The following is a 26,214-nucleotide window of genomic DNA, read 5'->3' as shown; positions in this document are numbered from 1 at the left end:
AAATACCAGGTACTCCCGGCAGAATCCTGCAGGAAGAAAGCCAGCATAGTCCTGGCTGTTCGGATTGGGAAAATGGCTCGTCACGTTCCGCCGCTCTAGTCTTGAAGGAGAGGAGAGGGCATGGTTCTGACACAGGAGGGCGTGACCTTGGCACTATTGCACAAACAATGAAGCATAGCTTTTCTCTCGCTGATTCCGGAGCTTCTCCTCACTTCTGCTCATCGTCCGTGCTTTTAAAGCCCCAGGCCTATACGCCACTCATGACGTGCCATGGCCTTTCCCACTCACTCACCATTGGTCAAGGGTCCTGTTCGATGGGGTGGTGGGAGGGGGGAGTACCACCCCTTGTGACTTGTCACTCAGGCAAGGGCCTCCCCCTTCCCTCTTGAGCGGGACCAAAGCAATTTCTGCACCTAAACTGGTGCCGTTGGCCTAGTAAAACACTGAAACGAACATAAAGACAGATTTACAAAGGGCAGAACATAAAACTTAGGCTCACAGGAATGCTGATTTTTAGACAAATACATTAAGAGGGGTAGATGTCGTCTATCTATTACATATAACGACGCTTATCTAATATCACATTTAATTACTTCCCTCTTACTCCAAGACATTTACAAAGGATCTAACTAAGCTATACAAAACAGCGTTCATTCCTAGGAGTCATTTCCACAACAATATGTTCCTGTGTGTGTCTGTGTATGTGTGTAAACGTATATCATGTCCAGTGCATCTGATGATGAAGAGAGAGTACTGGCTCTGGCCATGGATGCCGAGGGAGGCCGAGGAAGCCAAGGTGAACTGCTGCAGACGATCCAGGACCAGAAGGAACTCATCGCATCTTTGCCTGGCAGGCCCTGGCCAATGAAACAAAAGCTTCGTGTCCTAAGGTTTATGATTTCATTTAATAGAAGAAAGAAATGCGTAAAGTTTGCGCTGGGATGAGATTGGACGCTCTGTGCATTGAATCAATGTAAGATGTGCAGAACAAAGACGATGGCTGGCATTCATGCCATAAGACACCACTATGGGAGGAAAAGCTATTGGTTGGTGGTTAGGAAGAGACGGCTCAAAAATCCATCATCTAAAGCACGTTGAAGAGGAAATAAACATTATAATATTCATTGTAAGTTGTTTTTATGATATAGTCAAACAAAGTCCTGTTTGTGATTTTTACAGCTAATCATCCTTCAAGGTTTCATGGAATTTGATGTGTTTAGTTTCTTTAAAAAATACCTTAATCGATCATTTTTGTTCCATCGTTACCTCATTACATTAATAGTCCCTTTATGAAATGAACTAATTGCATTCCTAAGAGGAGGCCAACTCCCAAAACAAATTTATATCCACAAATAACAAGATTGTGAGAAGTGTAAGGTTAATGTGTTGTGTGTGACAGACAAGCTCGACAGATGGTTGAGAGGTTTGAGGGACATCTCACCAAGACGCACAGCTACCACGCAGCCAGCATGGCGGTAAGATGGAGAGCAGTCGTAAGGATGGGTCACTGGGTCAGGGGGGATACAAGAGTAGAGAGTAGTTGAGATAGAGGTTAGGTAGTGATGATGTGAGAAGGAATATCAAGGTTGTAGGAGGTATCGTCAGCAGATGGTGTGATGATGAGAAGATGGTGGTGAGGAATGAGGTTAGATTGTGAGCTCAGTAATGTTGCAATACCATATAACATCAACATGTATGATTGGTTTTGTTATTTATTGTCACAAAATGGAACCCTCATTGCTGGCACTTCCATAGACCATTGTTTAAGGCGATTAACCCTCTGATGGAAATGTCGACTGGTAGTGGACATGTTAAGTGCTAAAAATAGTGTGTTGACTTCAAGTCATGATGCAAAGGTTCCCTTTGGCATAAAAGTTCCTTAGTGCCCTAGGAACAAAATTATCCAAAGACACAAGTTGTATCTTAAAATCCAAGATGGCTGCCATCGGCCATCGTGGAAAACATGGCCAACCCATAGCCCAGGAAGCATTTGTCATATAAACTATTATGATACATGTTTCCCAGCTAATTTGTGTGAGAATGTTTGATGTGTATGCTGCATGTGTGAGAAGTGTTATGACTTTTGGGAGCGAGACATGGGTCATGAACGTAGAGCAGCAACGAAGGCTGGAAAGGGTGGAAATGCGAATGGTTCGATGGATGTGCGGAGTATCGTTGAGAGAGAGGAAGACAAATGATGAATTGCGAAAAATTATGGGAATAGAGCCTGTGATTGATACTGTAAAGAGGAACAGGTTGAGATGGTTTGGTCATGTGTTGAGGAAGGATGAAAGTGACCGGTTGAGAAGAGTGATGGAAATGAATGTAGAAGGAAGTAGAGGACGGGGAAGACCGAGAAAGACTTGGCTAAAGATGGTGGAAGAAGAAATGCGGGCAAGGGGGTTAACAAGGAGAGATGCAGAAAATAGGGCAAAATGGAGAAGATTGTCATGGAGACCGCAAGACTAACTCCCGCTCCGGCAGGGAAAATGGCCTTAAAATGCATGTTGTTGTTGTGTTGTTTTCCCATCTAATTTGAGGTCACCTGACTCACTTCTGACATCGCTTCTGCGTTTTGGATGCATTTATAGGTCAAATTGGGGAAAAAAATGATAACAATATTCATTGGTTTCATAACATTATTTATTGGTTTTCACATACAGAACACAATGTTTGGTCAGGTAATTTGAGGTAATAAGATTGTTCCTCATGGTATATCTAAATAGTACAATTGAGACAGTATACTCGACCAATAACTCGCCAAATCAAATATACAATCACATAATGTAGTAACAGTGTAAGCAGATTCAGGATATTTTTCGTTCAGCTAAGTCCTCTATCTAACTTTCTAACGTCTTTCTAACTATCTAACTTTCTAACATTCCGCTAAGTCCTCTATCTAACTTTCTAACGTCTTTCTAACTATCTAACTTTCTAACATTCAGCTAAGTCCTCTATCTAACTTTCTAACGTCTTTCTAACTATCTAACTTTCTAACATTCCGCTAAGTCCTCTATCTAACTTTCTAACGTCTTTCTAACTATCTAACTTTCTAACATTCCGCTAAGTCCTCTATCTAACTTTCTAACGTCTTTCTAACTATCTAACTTTCTAACATTCCGCTAAGTCCTCTATCTAACTTTCTAACGTCTTTCTAACTATCTAACTTTCTAACATTCCGCTAAGTCCTCTATCTAACTTTCTAACGTCTTTCTAACTATCTAACTTTCTAACATTCAGCTAAGTCCTCTATCTAACTTTCTAACGTCTTTCTAACTATCTAACTTTCTAACATTCCACAAAGTCCTCTATCTAACTTTCTAACGTCTTTCTAACTATCTAACTTTCTAACATTCAGCTAAGTCCTCTATCTAACTTTCTAACGTCTTTCTAACTATCTAACTTTCTAACATTCCGCTAAGTCCTCTATCTAACTTTCTAACGTCTTTCTAACTATCTAACTTTCTAACATTCCGCTAAGTCCTCTATCTAACTTTCTCACGTCTTTCTAACTATCTAACTTTCTAACATTCCGCTAAGTCCTCTATCTAACTTTCTAACGTCTTTCTAACTATCTAACTTTCTAACATTCCGCTAAGTCCTCTATCTAACTTTCTAACGTCTTTCTAACAATCTAACTTTCTAACATTCCGCTAAGTCCTCTATCTAACTTTCTAACGTCTTTCTAACTATCGAACTTTCTAACATGCCGCTAAGTCCTCTATCTAACTTTCTAACGTCTTTCTAACTATCTAACTTTCTAACATTCCGCTAAGTCCTCTATCTAACTTTCTAACGTCTTTCTAACTATCTAACTTTCTAACATTCAGCTAAGTCCTCTATCTAACTTTCTAACGTCTTTCTAACTATCTAACTTTCTAACATTCCGCTAAGTCCTCTATCTAACTTTCTAACGTCTTTCTAACTATCTAACTTTCTAACATTCAGCTAAGTCCTCTATCTAACTTTCTAACGTCTTTCTAACTATCTAACTTTCTAACATTCCGCTAAGTCCTCTATCTAACTTTCTAACGTCTTTCTAACTATCTAACTTTCTAACATTCAGCTAAGTCCTCTATCTAACTTTCTAACGTCTTTCTAACTATCTAACTTTCTAACATTCCGCTAAGTCCTCTATCTAACTTTCTAACGTCTTTCTAACTATCTAACTTTCTAACATTCAGCTAAGTCCTCTATCTAACTTTCTAACGTCTTTCTAACTATCTAACTTTCTAACATTCCGCTAAGTCCTCTATCTAACTTTCTAACGTCTTTCTAACTATCTAACTTTCTAACATTCCGCTAAGTCCTCTATCTAACTTTCTAACGTCTTTCTAACTATCTAACTTTCTAACAATCCGCTAAGTCCTCTATCTAACTTTCTAACGTCTTTCTAACTATCTAACTTTCTAACATTCCGCTAAGTCCTCTATCTAACTTTCTAACGTCTTTCTAACTATCTAACTTTCTAACATTCCGCTAAGTCCTCTATCTAACTTTCTAACGTCTTTCTAACTATCTAACTTTCTAACATTCCGCTAAGTCCTCTATCTAACTTTCTAACGTCTTTCTAACTATCTAACTTTCTAACATTCCGCTAAGTCCTCCATCTAACTTTCTAACGTCTTTCTAACTATCTAACTTTCTAACAATCCGCTAAGTCCTCTATCTAACTTTCTAACGTCTTTCTAACTATCTAACTTTCTAACATTCAGATAAGTCCTCTATCTAACTAAGCTAATTCCTCATGTGTCTTTACCTCATGTATCATACCAGTGTTGGAGCATGAACGTTGACAGCTACAGAGAAACATGCATGGCTGCCCCTGCACGCACCACTTACAAGGAGCCCCACAGTCTGTCTTACACTGGCAAATGGCAAGCTGTGGCAAGCTTCGTGAAATGGTGGGAGTTGTGGTGTAGACTGGAGTTGGCGCAGAGTCGGGGGATTCTTGCTGCCATCCCCATTCCTTTGGAGAGACTGGAGCTAGAGCTTTCTTGAGCGTATTACCCCACACGTGTCCACTGAAGTCACAAGATAAATAATTGATTAGTTAAAATAATGTATATATAGGTGGACTTAATACATGCGTGACGACATAAATCCATAAACACATAACTTCAATGAATCAGGATCAGATAACATGTGTGTAATCACTCTAACACTTCTAGAAATAAAACTACATGCAGCAATCTCAAGCACGAGTAATGTCTCCATCTATACAATGCTGTCTCTCACCTGATAGGTTACTCTGAGGAGGTGCTGATGCAGAAGCTGGTGTTTCCCTATCCCTGGGGTGACGTGGAACACTGTCAGGTTTCTTGGATCTGCGTCCAACAGAGTTGAAGATTATCTGCTGCCCAATGGATGTTGCAACCTTGGACTTCTCAGATCCAGGAGGTGGCTGATAGATACCTGGTCCATCAAGAAGCGTGTGCAAGAATGATTTCATCGTGGGTGGGATGGATTCAGTTTCACATGAGGTTGAGAAGGAGCCTTTGAAAGCCTGCTTCATGTGGAGGTAATCTCACTGGAGGATCTTGCCTGCTTTGTGGAGGGTGGAGACTTCAGTTGATGTCTTGTCTTTCATATCAGCTATAGCTCTGGATAGATCATCGAAAACAAGAGAGCTGCAACGGTTTATTTTTACTGCCTTGATGTCAGGAATCATGCGCTCAATATCCTCTCTAATGCGTGTTGTATTCCATATGATGTCGGGAAAACCGGGAGCAGCAAGGCGCTAGCTTGTCATAGAGGGTCGTCAAGTGAGCCAATGCCAGCGAATTCCCTGAACCATGGAAGTCAAGTAACTCGTTAGGAACACGTGCTCGCATCACCTGAGTGTTATGACTATCAGTCATGTCGCATCCAACCTTCTCCACTTTCCTGTACAGCCGAGTCAGGCAGCGCAATGATAAACAGCATTAATAGCGATCAGGTCACCAGCAGAAAGTTTACACAACAGACGTTTGTCGCCTAACACTCGAACACAATCCTCGACTGTCTTATCCAAGCCAAGAGTAGCAGCCTTCCTGAGCTCTTTCTTGTTGCCCACTTCGTCACAAAAGAGACATGGAGTGTCGACTGGTTTGCTGAAACATGTCGAGGGTGAGGGTGAGGGTGAGGCCTGTGTAATGGAGCTGGCACCACTGTTCATGCGGCGAGTTTTCACTGGGCGAACTGACTCTTGTCTTTGATGCTTATTCCTCGCTCTCTCCACTTTTTGATTGTCGACAGCATTCCTGCAAGATTTGTGCCACACTACTTGATTAAACATCATCAGCTGCACTATATTCTGAGTACTACCACCACCACCACCACCACCGTCAATGTTATCAACGATTACAAAGTCAGGAAGTTCACCTAATTCCTTAAATAGCTGGATATTGTCCACAACTTCTTTGTAAGTGGCTGAAAGTCTTTCAGGGTTGTTTCTCAATTTCACAGATGATGAGGGATCCATCGTTGGTTTATTTATTTCGTCTGATTGACATATGTAACATACGCTCCAGTCACGAGTGTCCATGCTACCTTGTGTGGTTTTACAGTTGCCAGTATTCATTTTGCATTAGTCACTTTGAATCTGAAACATAGAAACGTATGTAACGGGTGATTTGCAGCAAAATTCAGCATGAGAAAGTCTAATTTGAATGAGAAAGTCAAATTTCCTTTCTCATAAATAAAATGTTATCAAAGTACCCCGAAAGCCTGTTGTCATTAATTTTATTAAAATGTCGAATTTATGTTTCATTTACCTGACTTTACATTTAAATGCATCCACAATGCAGAAGTAATAACCAGAAATGAGTTAGGTGACCTCAAATTAGCTGGAAAACTTGCATCATAATAGTTTCTATGACAAATGCTTCCTGAGATATGGGTCAGCCATGTTTTCCAAGATGGCCGATGACAGCTGTCTTGGATTTTAAGATACAACTTGTGCCTTTGGATAATTTTGTTCCTATGGCCCGAATGACATTCCATGCCAAAGGGGTCCTTTGCATCATGACTCGAAGTCAAAAAGCACTTGGCATGTCCATTATGGGCTAAACAGCTGTATGACGAAGGAAGAAATGGCGAGGATAAACCCATTTCACTCTGTTGGCCACAAGGGAAATGGTATTTTAATATCCTAATTACTTTTATGCATTACACTATTCTTATTGGATTCAAATGGAATACATGAGCCAAGCACTTTTAAAGATAAATCTATTCATATATCTGGTTATTTTTCATTAGCATCTACTTTCAGGCAGATTAATGCAAATTCCTCTTTGTATATCCTACACAAATATGAGGCATTTATGGAAGATTAAATAGGAAGTCTAACATTTATATAATGCTTAAAAAAGGGGGAGAAGTGAGGAGGTGAGGAAGAACAACAAAAGAGAGAAAGTTTAAAGGAGTTTAGGATTTGGAAGAAAAGGGAAAGGAGTTTGGGAGAAGGAAGAAAAGGGAAAGGAGTTTGGGATGGGGAAGAAAAGGGAAAACAGTTTGGGATAGGGAAGAAAATAATTTGAGATAGGGAAGAAAAGAGTTTGGGAGAGGGAAGAAAAGATAAAAGAGTTTGGGAGAGGGAAGAAAAGATAAAAGAGTTTGGGATAGGGAAGAAAAGAATTTGGGATAGGGAAGAAAAGATAAAAGAGTTTGGGATAGGGAAGAAAAGAATTTGGGATAGGGAAGAAAAGAGTTTGGGAGAAGGAAGAAAAGATAAAAGAGTTTGGGAGAAGGAAGAAAAGAGAAAAGAGTTTGGGAGAGGGAAGAAAAGGGAAAGGAGTTTGGGAGAGGGAAGGAAAGGGAAAAGAGTTTGGGAGAGGGAAGAAAAGGGAAAGGAGTTTGGGAGAGGGAAGAAAAGAGAAAAGTGTTTGGGAGAGGGAAGAAAAGGGAAAGGAGTTTGGGAGAGGGAAGGAAAGGGAAAAGAGTTTGGGAGAGGGAAGAAAAGAATTTGGGATAGTGAAGAAAAGAGAAAGGAGTTTGGGATAGGGAAGAAAAGAGAAAGGAGTTTGGGATAGGGAAGAAAAGAGAAAAGAGTTTGGGAGAGGGAAGAAAAGAGAAAAGAGTTTTGGGAGAGGGAAGAAAAGAGAAAAGAGTTTGGGAGAGGGAAGAAAAGAGAAAAGAGTTTTGGAGAAGGGAAGTAAAGAGAAAAGAGTTTGGGAGAAGGAAGAAAAGAGAAAAGAGTTTGGGAAAGGGAAGAAAAGGGAAGAGTTTGGGAGAAGGAAGAAAAGGGAAAGGAGTTTGGGAGAAGGAAGAAAAGGGATAGGAGTTTGGGAAAGGGAAGAAAAGGGAAAGGAGTTTGGGAGAAGGAAGAAAAGGGAAAGGAGTTTTGGAGAGGGAAGAAAAGAGAAAAGAGTTTGGGAGAGGGAAGAAAAGAGAAAAGAGTTTGGGAGAGGGAAGAAAAGAGAAAAGAGTTTGGGAAAGGGAAGAAAAGGGAAAGGAGTTTGGGAGAAGGAAGAAAAGAGAAAAGAGTTTGGGAAAGGGAAGAAAAGGGAAGAGTTTGGGAGAAGGAAGAAAAGGGAAAGGAGTTTGGGAGAGGGAACAAAAGAGAAAAGAGTTTGGGAGAAGGGAAGTAAAGAGAAAAGAGTTTGGGAGAAGGAAGAAAAGAGAAAAGAGTTTGGGAAAGGGAAGAAAAGGGAAGAGTTTGGGAGAAGGAAGAAAAGGGAAAGGAGTTTGGGAGAAGGAAGAAAAGGGATAGGAGTTTGGGAAAGGGAAGAAAAGGGAAAGGAGTTTGGGAGAAGGAAGAAAAGGGAAAGGAGTTTTGGAGAGGGAAGAAAAGAGAAAAGAGTTTGGGAGAGGGAAGAAAAGAGAAAAGAGTTTGGGAGAGGGAAGAAAAGAGAAAAGAGTTTGGGAAAGGGAAGAAAAGGGAAAGGAGTTTGGGAGAAGGAAGAAAAGAGAAAAGAGTTTGGGAAAGGGAAGAAAAGGGAAAGGAGTTTGGCAGAAGGAAGAAAAGGGAAAGGAGTTTGGGAAAGGGCAGAAAAGAGAAAAGAGGTTGGGAAAGGAAAGAAAAGGGAAAGGAGTTTGGGATAGGGAAGAAAAGAGAAAAGAGTTTGGGAAAGGGGAAAAAAGGGAAAGCAGTTTGGGAGAAGGAAGAAAAGGGGAAGGAGTTTGGGAGAAGTAAGAAAAGAGAAAAGAGTTTGGGAGAAGGAAGAAAAGAGTTTGGGAGAGGGAAGAAAAGAGAAAAGTGTTTGGGAAAGGGAAAAAAGAGAAAAGAGTTTGGGAGAGGGAAGAAAAGAGAAAAGAGTTTGGGAGAGGGAAGAAAAGAGAAAAGTGTTTGGGAAAGGGGAAAAAAGAGAAAAGAGTTTGGGAGAGGGAAGAAAAGAGAAAAGAGTTTGGGAGAAGTAAGAATAGAGAAAAGAGTTTGGGAGAAGGAAGAAAAGAGTTTGGGAGAGGGAAGAAAAGAGAAAAGAGTTTGGGAGAGGGAAGAAAAGAGAAAAGTTTGGGAAAGGAAAGAAAAGGGAAAGGAGTTTCGGAGAGGGAAGAAAAGAGAAAAGAGTTTGGGAGAGGGAAGAGAAGAGAAAAGAGTTTGGGAGAGGGAAGAAAAGAGAAAAGAGTTAGGGAGAAGGAAGAAAAGAGTTTGGGATAGGGAAGAAAAGAGTTTGGGATAGGGGAGAAAAGACAAAAGAGTTTGGGAGAGGGAAGAAAAGAGAAAAGAGTTAGGGAGAGGGAAGAAAAGAGTTTGGGATAGGGAAGAAAAGAGTTTGGGATAGGGAAGAAAAGAGAAAAGAGTTTGGGATAGGGAAGAAAAGAGAAAAGTTTGGGAAAGGAAAGAAAAGGGAAAAGAGTTTGGGAGAGGGAAGAAAAGAGAAAAGAGTTAGGGAGAAGTAAGAAAAGAGAAAAGAGTTTGGGAGAAGGAAGAAAAGAGTTTGGGAGAGGGAAGAAAAGAGTTTGGGATAGCGAAGAAAAGAGTTTGGGATAGGGAAGAAAAGAGAAAAGAGTTTGGGAGAGGGAAGAAAAGAGGAAAGAGTTTGGGAGAGGGAAGAAAAGAGAAAAGAGTTTGGGAGAGGGAAGAAAAGAGAAAAGAGTTAGGGAGAGGGAAGAAAAGAGTTTGGGATAGGGAAGAAAAGAGTTTGGGATAGGGAAGAAAAGAGAAAAGAGTTTGGGAGAGGGAAGAAAAGAGAAAAGAGTTAGGGAGAGGGAAGAAAAGAGTTTGGGATAGGGAAGAAAAGAGTTTGGGATAGGGAAGAAAAGAGAAAAGAGTTTGGGATAGGGAAGAAAAGAGAAAAGAGTTTGGGAGAGGGAAGAAAAGAGAAAAGAGTTTGGGAGAGGGAAAAAAAGAGAAAAGACTTTGGGAGAGGGAAGAAAAGAGAAAAGAGTTTGGGATAGGGAAGAAAAGAGAAAAGAGTTTGGGATAGGGAAGAAAAGAGAAAAGTTTGGGAAAGGAAAGAAAAGGGAAAAGAGTTTGCGAGAGGGAAGAAAAGAGAAAAGAGTTAGGGAGAAGTAAGAAAAGAGAAAAGAGTTTGGGAGAAGGAAGAAAAGAGTTTGGGAGAGGAAAGAAAAGAGTTTGGGATAGGGAAGAAAAGAGAAAAGAGTTTGGGATAGGGAAGAAAAGAGAAAAGTTTGGGAAAGGAAAGAAAACGGAAAGGAGTTTGGGAAAGGGCAGAAAAGAGAAAAGAGGTTGGGAAAGGAAAGAAAAGGGAAAGGAGTTTGGGATAGGGAAGAAAAGAGAAAAGAGTTTGGGAAAGGGAAAAAAGGGAAAGCAGTTTGGGAGAAGGAAGAAAAGGGAAAGGAGTTTGGGAGAAGTAAGAAAAGAGAAAAGAGTTTGGGAGAAGGAAGAAAAGAGTTTGGGAGAGGGAAGAAAAGAGAAAAGTGTTTGGGAAAGGGAAAAAAAGAGAAAAGAGTTTGGGAGAGGGAAGAAAAGAGAAAAGTGTTTGGGAAAGGGAAAAAAAGAGAAAAGAGTTTGGGAGAGGGAAGAAAAGAGAAAAGAGTTTGGGAGAAGTAAGAAAAGAGAAAAGAGTTTGGGAGAAGGAAGAAAAGAGTTTGGGAGAGGGAAGAAAAGAGAAAAGAGTTTGGGAGAGGGAAGAAAAGAGAAAAGAGTTTGGGAGAAGGAAGAAAAGGGATAGGAGTTTGGGAAAGGGAAGAAAAGGGAAAGGAGTTTGGGAGAAGGAAGAAAAGGGAAAGGAGTTTTGGAGAGGGAAGAAAAGAGAAAAGAGTTTGGGAGAGGGAAGAAAAGAGAAAAGAGTTTGGGAGAGGGAAGAAAAGAGAAAAGAGTTTGGGAAAGGGAAGAAAAGGGAAAGGAGTTTGGGAGAAGGAAGAAAAGAGAAAAGAGTTTGGGAAAGGGAAGAAAAGGGAAGAGTTTGGGAGAAGGAAGAAAAGGGAAAGGAGTTTGGGAGAGGGAACAAAAGAGAAAAGAGTTTGGGAGAAGGGAAGTAAAGAGAAAAGAGTTTGGGAGAAGGAAGAAAAGAGAAAAGAGTTTGGGAAAGGGAAGAAAAGGGAAGAGTTTGGGAGAAGGAAGAAAAGGGAAAGGAGTTTGGGAGAAGGAAGAAAAGGGATAGGAGTTTGGGAAAGGGAAGAAAAGGGAAAGGAGTTTGGGAGAAGGAAGAAAAGGGAAAGGAGTTTTGGAGAGGGAAGAAAAGAGAAAAGAGTTTGGGAGAGGGAAGAAAAGAGAAAAGAGTTTGGGAGAGGGAAGAAAAGAGAAAAGAGTTTGGGAAAGGGAAGAAAAGGGAAAGGAGTTTGGGAGAAGGAAGAAAAGAGAAAAGAGTTTGGGAAAGGGAAGAAAAGGGAAAGGAGTTTGGCAGAAGGAAGAAAAGGGAAAGGAGTTTGGGAAAGGGCAGAAAAGAGAAAAGAGGTTGGGAAAGGAAAGAAAAGGGAAAGGAGTTTGGGATAGGGAAGAAAAGAGAAAAGAGTTTGGGAAAGGGGAAAAAAGGGAAAGCAGTTTGGGAGAAGGAAGAAAAGGGGAAGGAGTTTGGGAGAAGTAAGAAAAGAGAAAAGAGTTTGGGAGAAGGAAGAAAAGAGTTTGGGAGAGGGAAGAAAAGAGAAAAGTGTTTGGGAAAGGGAAAAAAGAGAAAAGAGTTTGGGAGAGGGAAGAAAAGAGAAAAGAGTTTGGGAGAGGGAAGAAAAGAGAAAAGTGTTTGGGAAAGGGAAAAAAAGAGAAAAGAGTTTGGGAGAGGGAAGAAAAGAGAAAAGAGTTTGGGAGAAGTAAGAATAGAGAAAAGAGTTTGGGAGAAGGAAGAAAAGAGTTTGGGAGAGGGAAGAAAAGAGAAAAGAGTTTGGGAGAGGGAAGAAAAGAGAAAAGTTTGGGAAAGGAAAGAAAAGGGAAAGGAGTTTCGGAGAGGGAAGAAAAGAGAAAAGAGTTTGGGAGAGGGAAGAGAAGAGAAAAGAGTTTGGGAGAGGGAAGAAAAGAGAAAAGAGTTAGGGAGAAGGAAGAAAAGAGTTTGGGATAGGGAAGAAAAGAGTTTGGGATAGGGGAGAAAAGACAAAAGAGTTTGGGAGAGGGAAGAAAAGAGAAAAGAGTTAGGGAGAGGGAAGAAAAGAGTTTGGGATAGGGAAGAAAAGAGTTTGGGATAGGGAAGAAAAGAGAAAAGAGTTTGGGATAGGGAAGAAAAGAGAAAAGTTTGGGAAAGGAAAGAAAAGGGAAAAGAGTTTGGGAGAGGGAAGAAAAGAGAAAAGAGTTAGGGAGAAGTAAGAAAAGAGAAAAGAGTTTGGGAGAAGGAAGAAAAGAGTTTGGGGGAGGGAAGAAAAGAGTTTGGGATAGCGAAGAAAAGAGTTTGGGATAGGGAAGAAAAGAGAAAAGAGTTTGGGAGAGGGAAGAAAAGAGGAAAGAGTTTGGGAGAGGGAAGAAAAGAGAAAAGAGTTTGGGAGAGGGAAGAAAAGAGAAAAGAGTTAGGGAGAGGGAAGAAAAGAGTTTGGGATAGGGAAGAAAAGAGTTTGGGATAGGGAAGAAAAGAGAAAAGAGTTTGGGAGAGGGAAGAAAAGAGAAAAGAGTTAGGGAGAGGGAAGAAAAGAGTTTGGGATAGGGAAGAAAAGAGTTTGGGATAGGGAAGAAAAGAGAAAAGAGTTTGGGATAGGGAAGAAAAGAGAAAAGAGTTTGGGAGAGGGAAGAAAAGAGAAAAGAGTTTGGGAGAGGGAAAAAAAGAGAAAAGACTTTGGGAGAGGGAAGAAAAGAGAAAAGAGTTTGGGATAGGGAAGAAAAGAGAAAAGAGTTTGGGATAGGGAAGAAAAGAGAAAAGTTTGGGAAAGGAAAGAAAAGGGAAAAGAGTTTGCGAGAGGGAAGAAAAGAGAAAAGAGTTAGGGAGAAGTAAGAAAAGAGTTTGGGATAGGGAAGAAAAGAGTTTGGGATAGGGAAGAAAAGAGAAAAGAGTTTGGGATAGGGAAGAAAAGAGAAAAGTTTGGGAAAGGAAAGAAAACGGAAAGGAGTTTGGGAAAGGGCAGAAAAGAGAAAAGAGGTTGGGAAAGGAAAGAAAAGGGAAAGGAGTTTGGGATAGGGAAGAAAAGAGAAAAGAGTTTGGGAAAGGGAAAAAAGGGAAAGCAGTTTGGGAGAAGGAAGAAAAGGGAAAGGAGTTTGGGAGAAGTAAGAAAAGAGAAAAGAGTTTGGGAGAAGGAAGAAAAGAGTTTGGGAGAGGGAAGAAAAGAGAAAAGTGTTTGGGAAAGGGAAAAAAAGAGAAAAGAGTTTGGGAGAGGGAAGAAAAGAGAAAAGTGTTTGGGAAAGGGAAAAAAAGAGAAAAGAGTTTGGGAGAGGGAAGAAAAGAGAAAAGAGTTTGGGAGAAGTAAGAAAAGAGAAAAGAGTTTGGGAGAAGGAAGAAAAGAGTTTGGGAGAGGGAAGAAAAGAGAAAAGAGTTTGGGAGAGGGAAGAAAAGAGAAAAGTGTTTGGGAAAGGGAAAAAAAGAGAAAAGAGTTTGGGAGAGGGAAGAAAAGAGAAAAGAGTTTGGGAGAAGTAAGAAAAGAGAAAAGAGTTTGGGAGAAGGAAGAAAAGAGTTTGGGAGAGGGAAGAAAAGAGAAAAGAGTTTGGGAGAGGGAAGAAAAGAGAAAAGTTTGGGAAAGGAAAGAAAAGGGAAAGGAGTTTCGGAGAGGGAAGAAAAGAGAAAAGAGTTTGGAAGAGGGAAGAAAAGAGAAAAGAGTTTGGGAGAGGGAAGAAAAGAGAAAAGAGTTTGGGAGAGGGAAGAAAAGAGAAAAGAGTTTGGGAGAGGGAAGAAAAGAGAAAAGAGTTATGGAGAAGGAAGAAAAGAGTTTGGGATAGGGAAGAAAAGAGTTTGGGATAGGGAAGAAAAGAGAAAAGTTTGGGAAAGGAAAGAAAAGGGAAAAGAGTTTGGGAGAGGGAAGAAAAGAGAAAAGAGTTAGGGAGAAGTAAGAAAAGATAAAAGACTTTGGGAGAAGGAAGAAAAGAGTTTGGGAGAGGGAAGAAAAGAGTTTGGTATAGGGAAGAAAAGAGAAAAGAGTTTGGGATAGGGAAGAAAAGAGAAAAGTTTGGGAAAGGAAAGAAAAGGGAAAGGAGTTTCGGAGAGGGAACAAAAGAGAAAAGAGTTTGGAAGAGGGAAGAAAAGAGAAAAGAGTTTGGAACAGGGAAGAAAAGGAAAAGGGTTTGGGGGGGGGGGGGGGAAGACAACGGAAAGGGGCTTGGAAGAGAAATAATTAAAAATCTGTCCAATCTCAAGAATGAACTTTCAAACTTGTCTCCCTCCTCTAAAACATGGCGGTGCCTTGTTAAGTCTGTGTCTGGTGTAGTATGCTCCCTTCCATCCCTTCACTCTCTTCAAATAGCACCATGGCCGACTCTGCTCATGAGAAGGCGGAATGCCTCAATTCTGTGTTTGTTTTCATATCTTGTGTCCCTCACCCCTCAATCTTTATACACACCCTACCTTGTCGCACACAATTAAGTGTCTTTTACATCTGAGAAGGTGGAGAAGGTTCTTTCAACCCTCGACTCTGATTCTGCAACTGGACAGGTTGGCATCAGGTCACGTGTCCTAAAAACTTGCTCTGCTGCACTTCCACATCCTCTTTCTGCTATTTTCACCCTATCATTTACCATAGTTCATCTTCCATCCGCATGGAAATCCACCGAATTCACTGCATTACATAAAAAGGTGCAAAAACCGAAACCCTTATCTGCAGACCTATCAGCTTACTTCCATTCATCAACAATGTTATGGAATCCATCATCACAGTTGATATGAAATCATTCCTTTTCTCCAACAACCTCATCTCAGATCACCATTTTGGTTTCAGACCAGGTCACCCCACCTTGGACATGCTGCTTCTGCTCGCCCAACAATGGAAAGACGCCCTCAATGCCAGACATGAGATGAGAGCTCTCCACGCGTATCTCGAGTTTTCGATAGTCTGGCATCCCGCCTGCTCTCTAAACTCTGCCTATGGCATCCAAAGTCAACTCCACACTTGGGTTTGTGACTTCCACTGCTCTCACAGCCAAAGTGTGCCTCTCAATGAATCCTCTCCTTATCAAGGCTGGAGTGCCACAAGACAGTGTTCTAGGCCCCCATCCTATTCCTAATCTTCACCAATGAGCTCTCTAACTATCTGGAAAATCCCCTTCATCTATTTTCTGACTACTCTACCCTCTGCCGTGACATCCTTCATCCTTCACATAGACAGGCTGCAGCCTCTTCCCTCGCTTCAGACCTTGAGAAGATCACAAGCTAATCAAACACTTATCATGCCCAGAAGTATGCCTCATATGATAGAATCATGCCCAGAAGTATGCCTCATATGATAGAATCTTGCCCAGAAGTATACCTCGTATGACAGAATCATGCCTGGAAGTGTGACTTGTATAGTAGAATCATACCCAGAAGTATGCCTCGTATGATAGAATCATGCCCAGAAGTATGCCTCGTATGATAGAATCATGCCCAGAAGTATGCCTCATGATAGAATCATGCCCAGAAGTATGCCTCGTATGATCGAATCATGCCTGGAAGTGTGACTCGTATAATAGAATCATGCCCAGAAATATGCCTCGTATGATAGAATCATACCCAGAAGTATGCCTCGTTGCCTCGTATGATAGAATCCTGCCTGGAAGTGTGACTTGTATGATAGAATTATACCCAGAAGTATGCCTCGTATGATACAATCATGCCCGGAAGTGTGCCTCATGTGATAGAATCATGCTCGGAAGTATCCCTCGTACGATATAATTATGCCCAGAGTATGCCTCGCATGATAGAATCCTGCCCGGAAGTATGCCTCATATGATAGAATCATGCCCGGAAGTGTGCCTCATATGATAGAATCATGCCCAGAAGTATGCGTCATATGATAGAATCATGCCCGGAAGTGTGACTTGTATGATAGAATCATGCCCGGAAGTATGCCTCGTCTGATAGAATCATGCCCAGAAGTATGCATCATATGATAGAATCATGCCCGGAAGTGTGACTTGTATGATAGAATCATGCACGGAAGTATGCCTCGTATGATAGAATCATGCCCAGAAGTGTGACTTGTATGATAGAATCATGCCCAGAAGTATGCCTCATATGATAGAATCATGCCCAGAAGTATGCGTCATATGATGGAATCATGCCCGGAAGTGTGACTTGTATGATAGAATCATGCCCGGAAGTATGCCTCGTCTGATAGAATCATGCCCAGAAGTATGCGTCATATGATAGAATCATGCCCGGAAGTGTGACTTGTATGATAGAATCATGCCTGGAAGTATGCCTCGTATGATACAATCATGCCCGGAAGTGTGCCTCATATGATAGAATCATGCACGGAAGTATCCCTCGTATGATCTAATTATGCCCGGAAGTATGCCTCGCATGATAAAATCCTGCCTGGAAGTATGCCTCATATGATAGAATCATGCCCGGAAGTGTGCCTCATATGATAGAATCATGCCCAGAAGTATGCGTCATATGATAGAATCATGCCTGGAAGTGTGACTTGTATGATAGAATCATGCCCAGAAGTATGCGTCGTATGATAGAATTATGCCCGGAAGTGTGACTTGTATGATAGAATCATGCCCGGAAGTATGCCTCGTATGATAGAATCATGCCCAGAAGTATGCGTCGTATGATAGAATTATGCCCGGAAGTGTGACTTGTATGATAGAATTATGCCCGGAAGTATGGCTCGTATGATAGAATCATGCCCAGAAGTATGCGTCGTATGATAGAATTATGCCCGGAAGTGTGACTTGTATGATAGAATCATGCCCGGAAGTATGCCTCGTATGATAGAATCATGCCCAGAAGTATACCTCGTATGATAGAATCCTGCCTGGAAGTGTGACTTGTATGATAGAATCCTGCCCGGAAGTATGCCTCGTATGATACAATCATGCCCGGAAGTGTGCCTCATATGATAGAATCCTGCCCGGAAGTATCCCTCGTACGATATAATTATGCCCGGAAGTATGCCTCGTATGATAGAATCCTGCCCGGAAGTATGCCTCGTATGATAGAATCATGCCCGTAAGTATGCCTCGTATGATAGAATCCTGCCCGGAAGTATGTCTCGTATGATAGAATCATGCCCGGAAGTATGCCTTGTACAATAGAATAATGGCCAGAAGTGTGCCTCATACAATTTAATGCCTCCTACCTTATAGTTGCGTACAGAACTACGGCTTATACAATGGAATTGCACTTGTAAGTAGAGTGTGTAACACATGAGTGCAAAGTGTGTGCTTTGGTAATGTTTTCATCCCTTAAGTTTCATCTCCGACCCTATTACACAGCTCTGGCGCAAAGTGCAACGTGGCTTGTGGAACTTTATCTCACTGTTCATTCCATGGGAAATGAGGATCAAGGTCATTGAGAGTACGTACAGCCTGTTCCTTTGCTTTGCTCCCTATGTGAGGCCTGAACAACCATGTCCTAAACACTTGAGGATGAGCAACCACATGTTCAGATTTTACATTTTAATTATGTTAGAACTGCAACAGGAAATGTTTTTATCACAAATGACAGCTTGTTTTGTAATTCTTTCGCCAACAAACCTTTTCGTGAGTCGTCTTTGCTATCACATGTGCTGTGTGCTCACTTCCATAAAAGGGTAACATTTTTTTCCCGAAACACCAAGTTTTGTCCACATCCGCCCATAACTTTTTGAAATATCCTGCTCACAGACAAAACACGGGTGAAAACAACCTCCGTCCACCGGTACAAGAAGAGAAGCCAGTGGATCAGACAGAAAGCTGCGTTAACTGATGATCACAGTATAAAACTGCAATGGATTGGGTTGTCATGCAGTGATAAGAATGGGCAGCTGCAGGACAAGAAAGACAAACTACCAACTTCCACAAGAACCTGGAAAGAGTAGCGGAAGACTTAAGAATAGATGCAGAGAAAATTGAAAAATTCACTGGATTACAATGGGTCTGAAATGCAGGAAATAGGAAAGAATAGACCATGTTTTTAAAGGCCTTCCTCCTGCAATGGACTGAAATAGACTAATCAAGTCAAGACAAGCAAGTATGTGGGGAGCATTTTTTATTTCTAAAAATCTAGGCTCATAAAGGAGCTAACCAAAAGGGCAGCACATTCACTGACTGATAGGGGATCAAAGTGGAACTGGGAGACAAAGACATTGTGCTTGAGTGGATGAGTGGCAGAAAGGAATGTGGTGGGTGGGGAAAAATAAAAAAATAAAACAAGAAAGACACCATGGCAGAGCATGATGCTTGAAAAAATCCACCCCTTCAAAAAAAAAAGTTGCCGTAGATACATCAAATTGTCCATTTCATTAAGATTAAAACTGACGATCTTAATCAAAGCTCGGGTCAATCAGATTAAAGTGGATTATTTTTCAGATGCAAATTGATATTAGAAGTTTGACCTAGAGTTGAACTTTGACCTTTTGACCTAAAAATAAAAAAGTTGGTTTCCCAATTCAATGATGCACTATGCAATTTTCTTCAATCTCCAGATTAATCGGATTAAAGTGGATTATTTTACAGATGGAAATTGATGATATTAGAAGTTTGCCTTGAGTTGATCTTTGACCTTTTGTCCTCAAAAATAGTTGCTTTCCAAATTCAATGATGCACTATGCAATTGCCTTTTAATTTTCAAGTTAATAGGATGAAACGTGATGATTTTTCAGATAAAAAATTGATGATTTTAGAAGTTTGACCTTGAGTTGACCTTTGACCTTTTGTCCTCAAAAATAGTTGCTTTCCAAATTCAATGATGCACTATGCAATTGCCTTTTAATTTTCAAGTTAATAGGATGAAACGTGATGATTTTTCAGATAAAAATTGATGATTTTAGAAGTTTGACCTTGAGTTGACCTTTGACCTTTTGTCCTCAAAAATAGTTGCTTTCCAAATTCAATGATGCACTATGCAATTGCCTTTTCATTTTCAAGTTAATAGGATGAAACGTGATTTTTCAGATAAAAATAGATGATTTTAGAAGTTTGACCTCGAGCTGACCTTTGACCTTTTGACCTCAAAAATAGTTGGTTTCCCAATTTATTGACTCAATATGCAAATGCTGTTCAATTTTCAAATAAATCAGATGAAAAATGACAATTTTAGGAATCTGACCTCAAGATGACCTTTGACCTTTGACCTCAAAATCAATAGTCTTCTTTCTTCTGACCAACTCTACAATCTGGTGAAGTTTTGTGAAGATCAGTTTAAAATTGTGAGCTGTAGGCGATTGACAGACAGACAGACAAACAGACAGAATAAATTATGTCACCCACAGGGTGAACCGTATCTTGCCAAAATGTGAAAATTCCGTTTTTTCGTCATGACGTCATCAAATGACGTCATAGCGTCAAACTGTTTACAGATCTGGGAAGCACTCATCAAGGGCATTCATATGAGGTATTACTCGTTATGGTACCTACGATTTCAAAATTTGACCTTGGGGTCAATAATTTTCGACCTCCAGCGCTAACCATGAAGGTCAAGGCCGATCGCCACCAAAAACTAATCAGCTGAGCGCCGGACCATATACTAGATTCCCATGAAGTTTGGAGACGATCCGATCAAAGTTACTCAAAAAATTAGTGTTTCGTCGACCTCCATGATTGACCACAAAGTGACCTTGACCTTTGACCTTGACCTTCAAAATTTTGTGTGCTGAAGGGTATCTCTATAGGACTCTGATATGCGAAGTTACAGGAGTTTCCAATAATAACTGTGGTCTACAGAGTGATCTAAACGTGAAAAAAAATGATTAACCACAAACAAAAAAACAAACAAACATACAAGCTGACTAATACATCTTGCAAAAACTTCGTTTTGGCAAGATAATAACGCAAAAGACCAACCAATATACTTGAAAAATCTTAGATTTTGCAACTAATAAAGGGATGAGGTGGGTCGGGGTTAGCGAGAAAAGCATTGGTGGGTATTCGATAAAGCAGCAAGTTGTTATGGGCAACACTCTTGATAGATGGGATGGATCGGAATCAGTTCCACAAATGAGAGACTAGAGGAAGGAACTACGTGATCGTTCAGCTTAGAATTGGTGAGGGTAATCAGGTGTGGGATTTTGGAAGAACTAGTGTGACTTGGTTGGGTTAAGGAGGATGAATGGACAAGAGGGTGGGAGGAGTGAGTCCAGAAATGAGATGATGAAGTGAAAAATGGTGAAAAGCCATCATGCTGCCTGTGGTGGATGAGAAGTAGACGATAGTCCATAGGATTCCAATATATGTCAGCAACATGGAGGGCCTTCAAGTAATTTGCATCCAGGGAAGCAAGATGGGAATCATCTGCATCTGTCATCCCCTTTTTGAGAATTTGCACATAAAAAAAAACAAATAACCATTGTTTAGCATGTTTTGCTATTCGCTGAATAATCACAAATCACCGATGTTTCCTTGTCTGTCCAATGCGCATTTCGTCTCGTCATCGTCTGTCTCCTGCAGGCCATTTTGGTTCTGGTGTTGCTTCCTACTTCATCTTCCTACGCTGGCTTTTTGGCATCAACATTGTGCTGATGGCCATGACGGTAGCATTCCTAATCATTCCAGAGGTAATCGTTATGTCCAAGTACACCAAGCTGGATGTGTTTATGTACGAATTATACTCGTACAGTATAAAGTTATTGATGACAATAAATTCTTTGATCCGAAATTTCCTTCCATCTTCACAGCTCCTGGCCGGAGCTCCATTTGGCAGTACGTCCCGAAAACAAATACCCCCGGATAGGATGGATGAAGCGCAAGACCTGGACACCATATGGTCTCTCGGGGTGGGTCCTTCCACAAACTGAAAAACTAATTCACCAGACTTGCCAGGTTTCTCTAAATGCGTCAACGTCCATTGTTTTTGTCTTTTGGTATCAAGGTTCTGGGAGGACAAGGGGAAAGGGTGGGGCTGTGTGTTTATCACAGGTGCACTCATGCAGCATACCTATGTCGTTTATCGGTTTCACGGGGACCATCCCATTAGTGAACTAGCTTAACCTATAGTAACGCAGTTCACTGTGAACTATGATTCCCAGATTCTGTGCACGGAGGGAAAACATATTGCCCGTGCGCGTGAAGTGAAAAGCGGGGTTAACCAATATTGCTTCAAGTCCGTCCATCCATTTGTCTGTAACCGCCAGTTTATGATCGAGGAACAACTTATTTAAATTGAACGTTATATTTTGAACACAAATCACAACATAAATCAGAAAACAAACCGGCTGTTTTACCATACTTTGGCTCTGAATTAGTCCTGATCACACATGCGCAGAAAAGAGCGAGATTTTTAAAGCGGTGAAGTCGCTTCAATATTTGGCTGTGTCCTTCCTTCCTTCAGTGCATCCATCAATCAAAAATGAAGAAGAAGAAGAACCTTTCTAACCTAATGTGTTTAATTCTAGAGGGTGGCTAAAGTGTAATTCTAGAGGGTTCTAAAGGGTAATTCTATGACCTCTGACCTTTTACCTCGTGACCCCAAAATCTAGTTAGTTCATCTTAACCTCATTATATATACCTGTAGTAAATTCAGGACTCTCCTTCAATCAGGTTGTTTATTAAAGACGATACCAAGCTCTCACAGAACACACGGCCATCATGACGAGCAGCAAGCAACCACCAAAGCCACGCCCCCCAGACGTCACTACCAGTATGTAGTACCAATCACAACATCTCCCTTTCATTGAAATTATTATGTTTGCATGCAACAAAACACTACTAAACTAAATCAAAATAATAAACACAATCAGACACAACTTGAACCACACATAGATGGTTCAAGACAAGGACTGTGGAAAGGCTGATAGAACCTTTCGGGCATTGCAGCAGGTTGTTCATCGTTGGTGGCCTACTAGGATTACAGAGCTGCCTGTGGACCTACGTCCGTACTGGCCATACCATGATGAAATTGGTATTTGTGACGGGGTTCTATTCAAAGGTCGACAGGTACTAATTCCAGAGCAGCTACGTAAGGATATCCTCGACCAGCTCCATGAGGCGCACATGGGGATCGAAAAGACAAAACGTCTAGCACGCGAATGTGTTTACTGGCCAAGCATATATCTGGACATTGATAGAGTTGTCGGAACATGTAAGGCATGTCAAGAGAACCAACCAGAGCAAAGGTGTGAGGCTGTGATAGCTCATGAGAAAAAACCGAGGTGAATTCCTTACTTCCGCGGTTACACCGCTTCAATCCATCAACTTTCCATTCACGACATTGGGATTAAAGTATTATGGTTATATTTACTATAATATTATTATTATTACGAAAACGATACTACTGAAACGATACCACTGTATTAAGAAACCTGGATTTTTAATTTGTCCGAAGCGGACCGTGAGTCATAACGCCTAAGGCCTATACGTACCGTACCGTATTGTTAGAAGAGCCGTAACCCCGATGCTTTTGATATTTGATGGTCATTTTAACAATCGGTTTGTTTGTGTTTCACACTGAATGAAAAACGTAAAGGTAGAGCATGGCGATTGTGATATATGACATGTTCGACGATATGTTCGGCTTAAACGGCATATACATCAAAATGGCGGAGTGTGGAGAGTCAGCTGCAGCACCGCCGTAATGACATCAGATGTAATCACATCACCCTGTCATGTGACCAGATTCTCAGCTTTGATTGGTATACGTTTGAGGGGACATACATACAGACAGACAGACAAACACTGTTCTAGACAACTCTGTCCGATGGGTTACGCCATAAAAACGTTAGAAAAGATAAGGATAAAGCAAAAATAAATAAATAAATAAATAAATAAATAAAAATAACAAGAAAACATTCAAGACACAGAAAATCGACACATACATATTAAAACCCACGAATAACTGGGTTATGTGTGTTGTGAATCTGAGAAAGTCGGGGGTTTACTCTACTTGGACATGTATCAGGGAAATGTATGTCTGCTTCAATAGCGCTAGACTTCCGGAATTTTTTAAAATGATCTTTAAAATCATTATTTCATTTCAATTGAAATATAAACCTGAACACTGTGTGGGCTGACGTGTTCTATGAACTCAGGGTTTGTTTTCCTGTTTCTTTAGTTATTCTTTCTTATATTTTTCTTTCCAACAATTAGAATTGCATGGTCATGCAATGGTCCAATACGCTGAGACTCCAAATTAGGTGTTGTGGTGCCTTAATCAAATGCACTCTGACCTTAAAATAAAAATTCCATTTAGGCCCCCCATTCAGATTTTATGGGGTCAAAGGTGAAACAAAAAAAAATAATCTCATTGTGCCACTCATTGTGGGGGAGACATATTGTATTCCCCCGTGAATGCCCAGGATTCTATATAGCCTGTCAGCCCATACAGCGATGCACGGGGTTTTACAATTAAGTGTGTGTGTGTGTGTGTGTGTGTGTGTGTGTTTGTGTGTGGTGTGCGCATGCGCATGTGCACCTTTTTACCATTTAAGCTTTTGAAATGAAATTTTCAACAAACCTTTATTTTGAGGACAGTGGAGAAAACCAATTAATAATTGGGTGAAAATGTCAAAGGGTAAAGTCATAATAAGTGCAAATATCCCTTATTAGCCCGACCGCCATACAGAGCGACCTGGTCGGGTTTTGTAATTGCTTCCGGGTTTCTTTATTTATTTACCATTTTTGCTTTAGTGTGTCTGACCACGCCATAACTTATTTTTAATTTTTTTTACAAAGCCAAGGCTCATGGAATAGGTTGTATGCATGCCACTGAGAGGGGTCGTATGCCATTTGAGTATTTGTCATCAAATTTTCAAAAAAACCCTTTATTTTGAGAATATGGAGAACACTGTGATTAATAAAACTAGTGAGATAGCCGTGCTAAGCACGGGTGGGAGGCCAGAAGCAAATGGGCAATGCAGATACGGCGAATGCTAAAGCATGAAACCAATAAATTCCACATTCCTGTAGCACCTTCAGTCGCACGTCAGACATGGACAGCAAGTTCGTGAAGGACTTCCATGAAAAACGTACCCATTCGCAAACAAACGGGTACGTTCACGTATAGAAACATCGATCGTGGGTCCGTGGCGAATCTGCATATGGCGATCCGCGAAGTTCATGTTTAGAAGGTAGAAACCATCACGGCATGTCGTCATTTACTTGAACTCGATATCTCTTTTATCATTCCAAACAACATAACTCCAATCACAAATTAATCACAAAATAAACTTTTAACAACATTGTTAATGTTTCCTTCATTGTAAAAACTACCAAGTCAACAGTTAAAAGGATTTTGAGCCGATAGGTATTACGGCCTTGGCAAGATCGATGGAGACAGCGATCTGTTAGCTTATACACCGCCCAAATAGCTATGTGGAATTCTCTCATGTAGAGATTAAACTCACATCGTTTGAACTTTGGCTGAGGTCATTATTTACTTTTAATGATGTTTATATACGAATCAAAAAGAAGATAATTGGTTTTGGGTCGTCCTTTCCACATATCTCGTGGGATTGTGAGTTGGAGAGATGACCGTGATGGCGGAGAGGGGGTTGGCATTCTCTCGGGATTCAACCCATGTCCTTATAAAAGGTCTTTGTCCGAGGTCACCGAGTCCGATCGGTGCAGTCGTTCGGTGCAGCCGTTTGTGCGGCACCCGGGAAAATAACATTATGCGGGAGTCCAAACCTGAAAATGCTGGAGGCCAAAGCTGAAATTGGAAAAACAATATACCAAATTTTACTCCAGGGGGTCCCAGGATTACCCACCCAAAATATCATTGCGATCGGTTCAGCCGTTTTTGCGGTACCTTCGAACGGACGGACAGACAGACAGACGGACAAACATTTGGTGAATTATAGTAAGATTTACTTTTTACGCTGTTGTTTTCATCACATTTAGTTTGAGTACGAAGCGGACACGGATTGGCGTTGCATTTTGTGATGCTTTCTCGTTACCCTCACCGGTCGAGAGGGTATTGCATTTCAGTTTGTATGTTTGTTTGTCCGCTCAGAATAAATATGATTTTCTCTGCAACCGTTGGTCCGATTGACAGGAAATTTTCACCGTAGGTGCAACTCCACCTGTAGAATTTTTAAATGATAATTATGATGTCATAGGTCACGTGGTATGGCCACCATATTTGTTTTAACACAAAAGCCTTAAAAACCACTGAAAACACCTCCTGGCGAGGGTCTGCAATCTCTGATTGCTCTTTCTAGTTCATTCTCTGTTTCCCCTTACAGGGTTATTTGCAGTACTCGGTACTATTCTACGGCTACTACGGTAGTGAAAGAAAGCTTGGAAGCTTTGGCTACCGTCTCCCCCTTGCCTACTTCCTGGTTGGCATGGCTGGATTTGCTTACAGCTTTATTGCCCTTCTTCGCAAGTATGCAACGAGAGGGGCAGTATGCAATGGTCACGTGGATTGTCTCAAGTTCAACACTAGGCCTCATCAGTCATGTTTTGCCTTAATGCGGCTTCATCAGCGGAACTACAATTGCTTTATATGATATTCAAGAGCAGAAGCCAATAACTGAATTAAGGGATTCCCTAAGTTTGGCATTCCTCGACATGATCGACATTATCCTTGCTCCTGTTTTTTCCATTCCCACTTGAGGATGGCCAAGAATTCCCGTTTAAGCCTCAGCAGCACGTCGGAGGAGAACTTCACCTTTTGCTGGAAGGTTTTCTGTGCTTGGGATTATCTCATCGGGAGCAGTGAGGCAGCAGAAAGCAAGGTTGCCGCGATTGCCACTACCATTCGGGTAAATGAGACATCACACAAGGTTCATGAAATACCGACCGTGCCTTTTGTTATCGTGATTATGAATTGAATGTCACTGTAGTTTAAATCTCAGAACTTGTATCATGTCGGATAATCCCGTGAACACGTCAGTGGCACTATTGCACGGTTTTGTGTCTTCATTGTA

The 26,214-nt window shown here is 41.0% G+C and overlaps 1 protein-coding gene across 1 annotated transcript in view; it reads left to right on the top strand.

The window, feature by feature from the left end:
• The window catches only part of TMC3 (transmembrane channel like 3), a 108,536-nt gene that overhangs the window by 3,568 nt on the left and 78,754 nt on the right, over positions 1 to 26,214 (top strand). Inside the window, exons 2-10 of the mRNA XM_078772680.1 lie at positions 729 to 890; positions 1,400 to 1,475; positions 4,777 to 4,904; positions 17,519 to 17,558; positions 17,648 to 17,729; positions 20,798 to 20,904; positions 21,025 to 21,123; positions 25,528 to 25,670; positions 25,902 to 26,049. Coding sequence (XP_078628806.1) covers positions 729 to 890; positions 1,400 to 1,475; positions 4,777 to 4,904; positions 17,519 to 17,558; positions 17,648 to 17,729; positions 20,798 to 20,904; positions 21,025 to 21,123; positions 25,528 to 25,670; positions 25,902 to 26,049 — 985 coding nt within the window. The remainder of the gene's footprint in view (positions 1 to 728; positions 891 to 1,399; positions 1,476 to 4,776; positions 4,905 to 17,518; positions 17,559 to 17,647; positions 17,730 to 20,797; positions 20,905 to 21,024; positions 21,124 to 25,527; positions 25,671 to 25,901; positions 26,050 to 26,214) is intronic.

This window comes from Myxine glutinosa, chromosome 2, assembly GCF_964187855.1.
Source record: "Myxine glutinosa chromosome 2, kmMyxGlut1.1, whole genome shotgun sequence".
Classification (NCBI taxonomy): domain Eukaryota; kingdom Metazoa; phylum Chordata; class Myxini; order Myxiniformes; family Myxinidae; genus Myxine; species Myxine glutinosa.
This window is presented reverse-complemented; position numbering and strand designations above follow the sequence as displayed.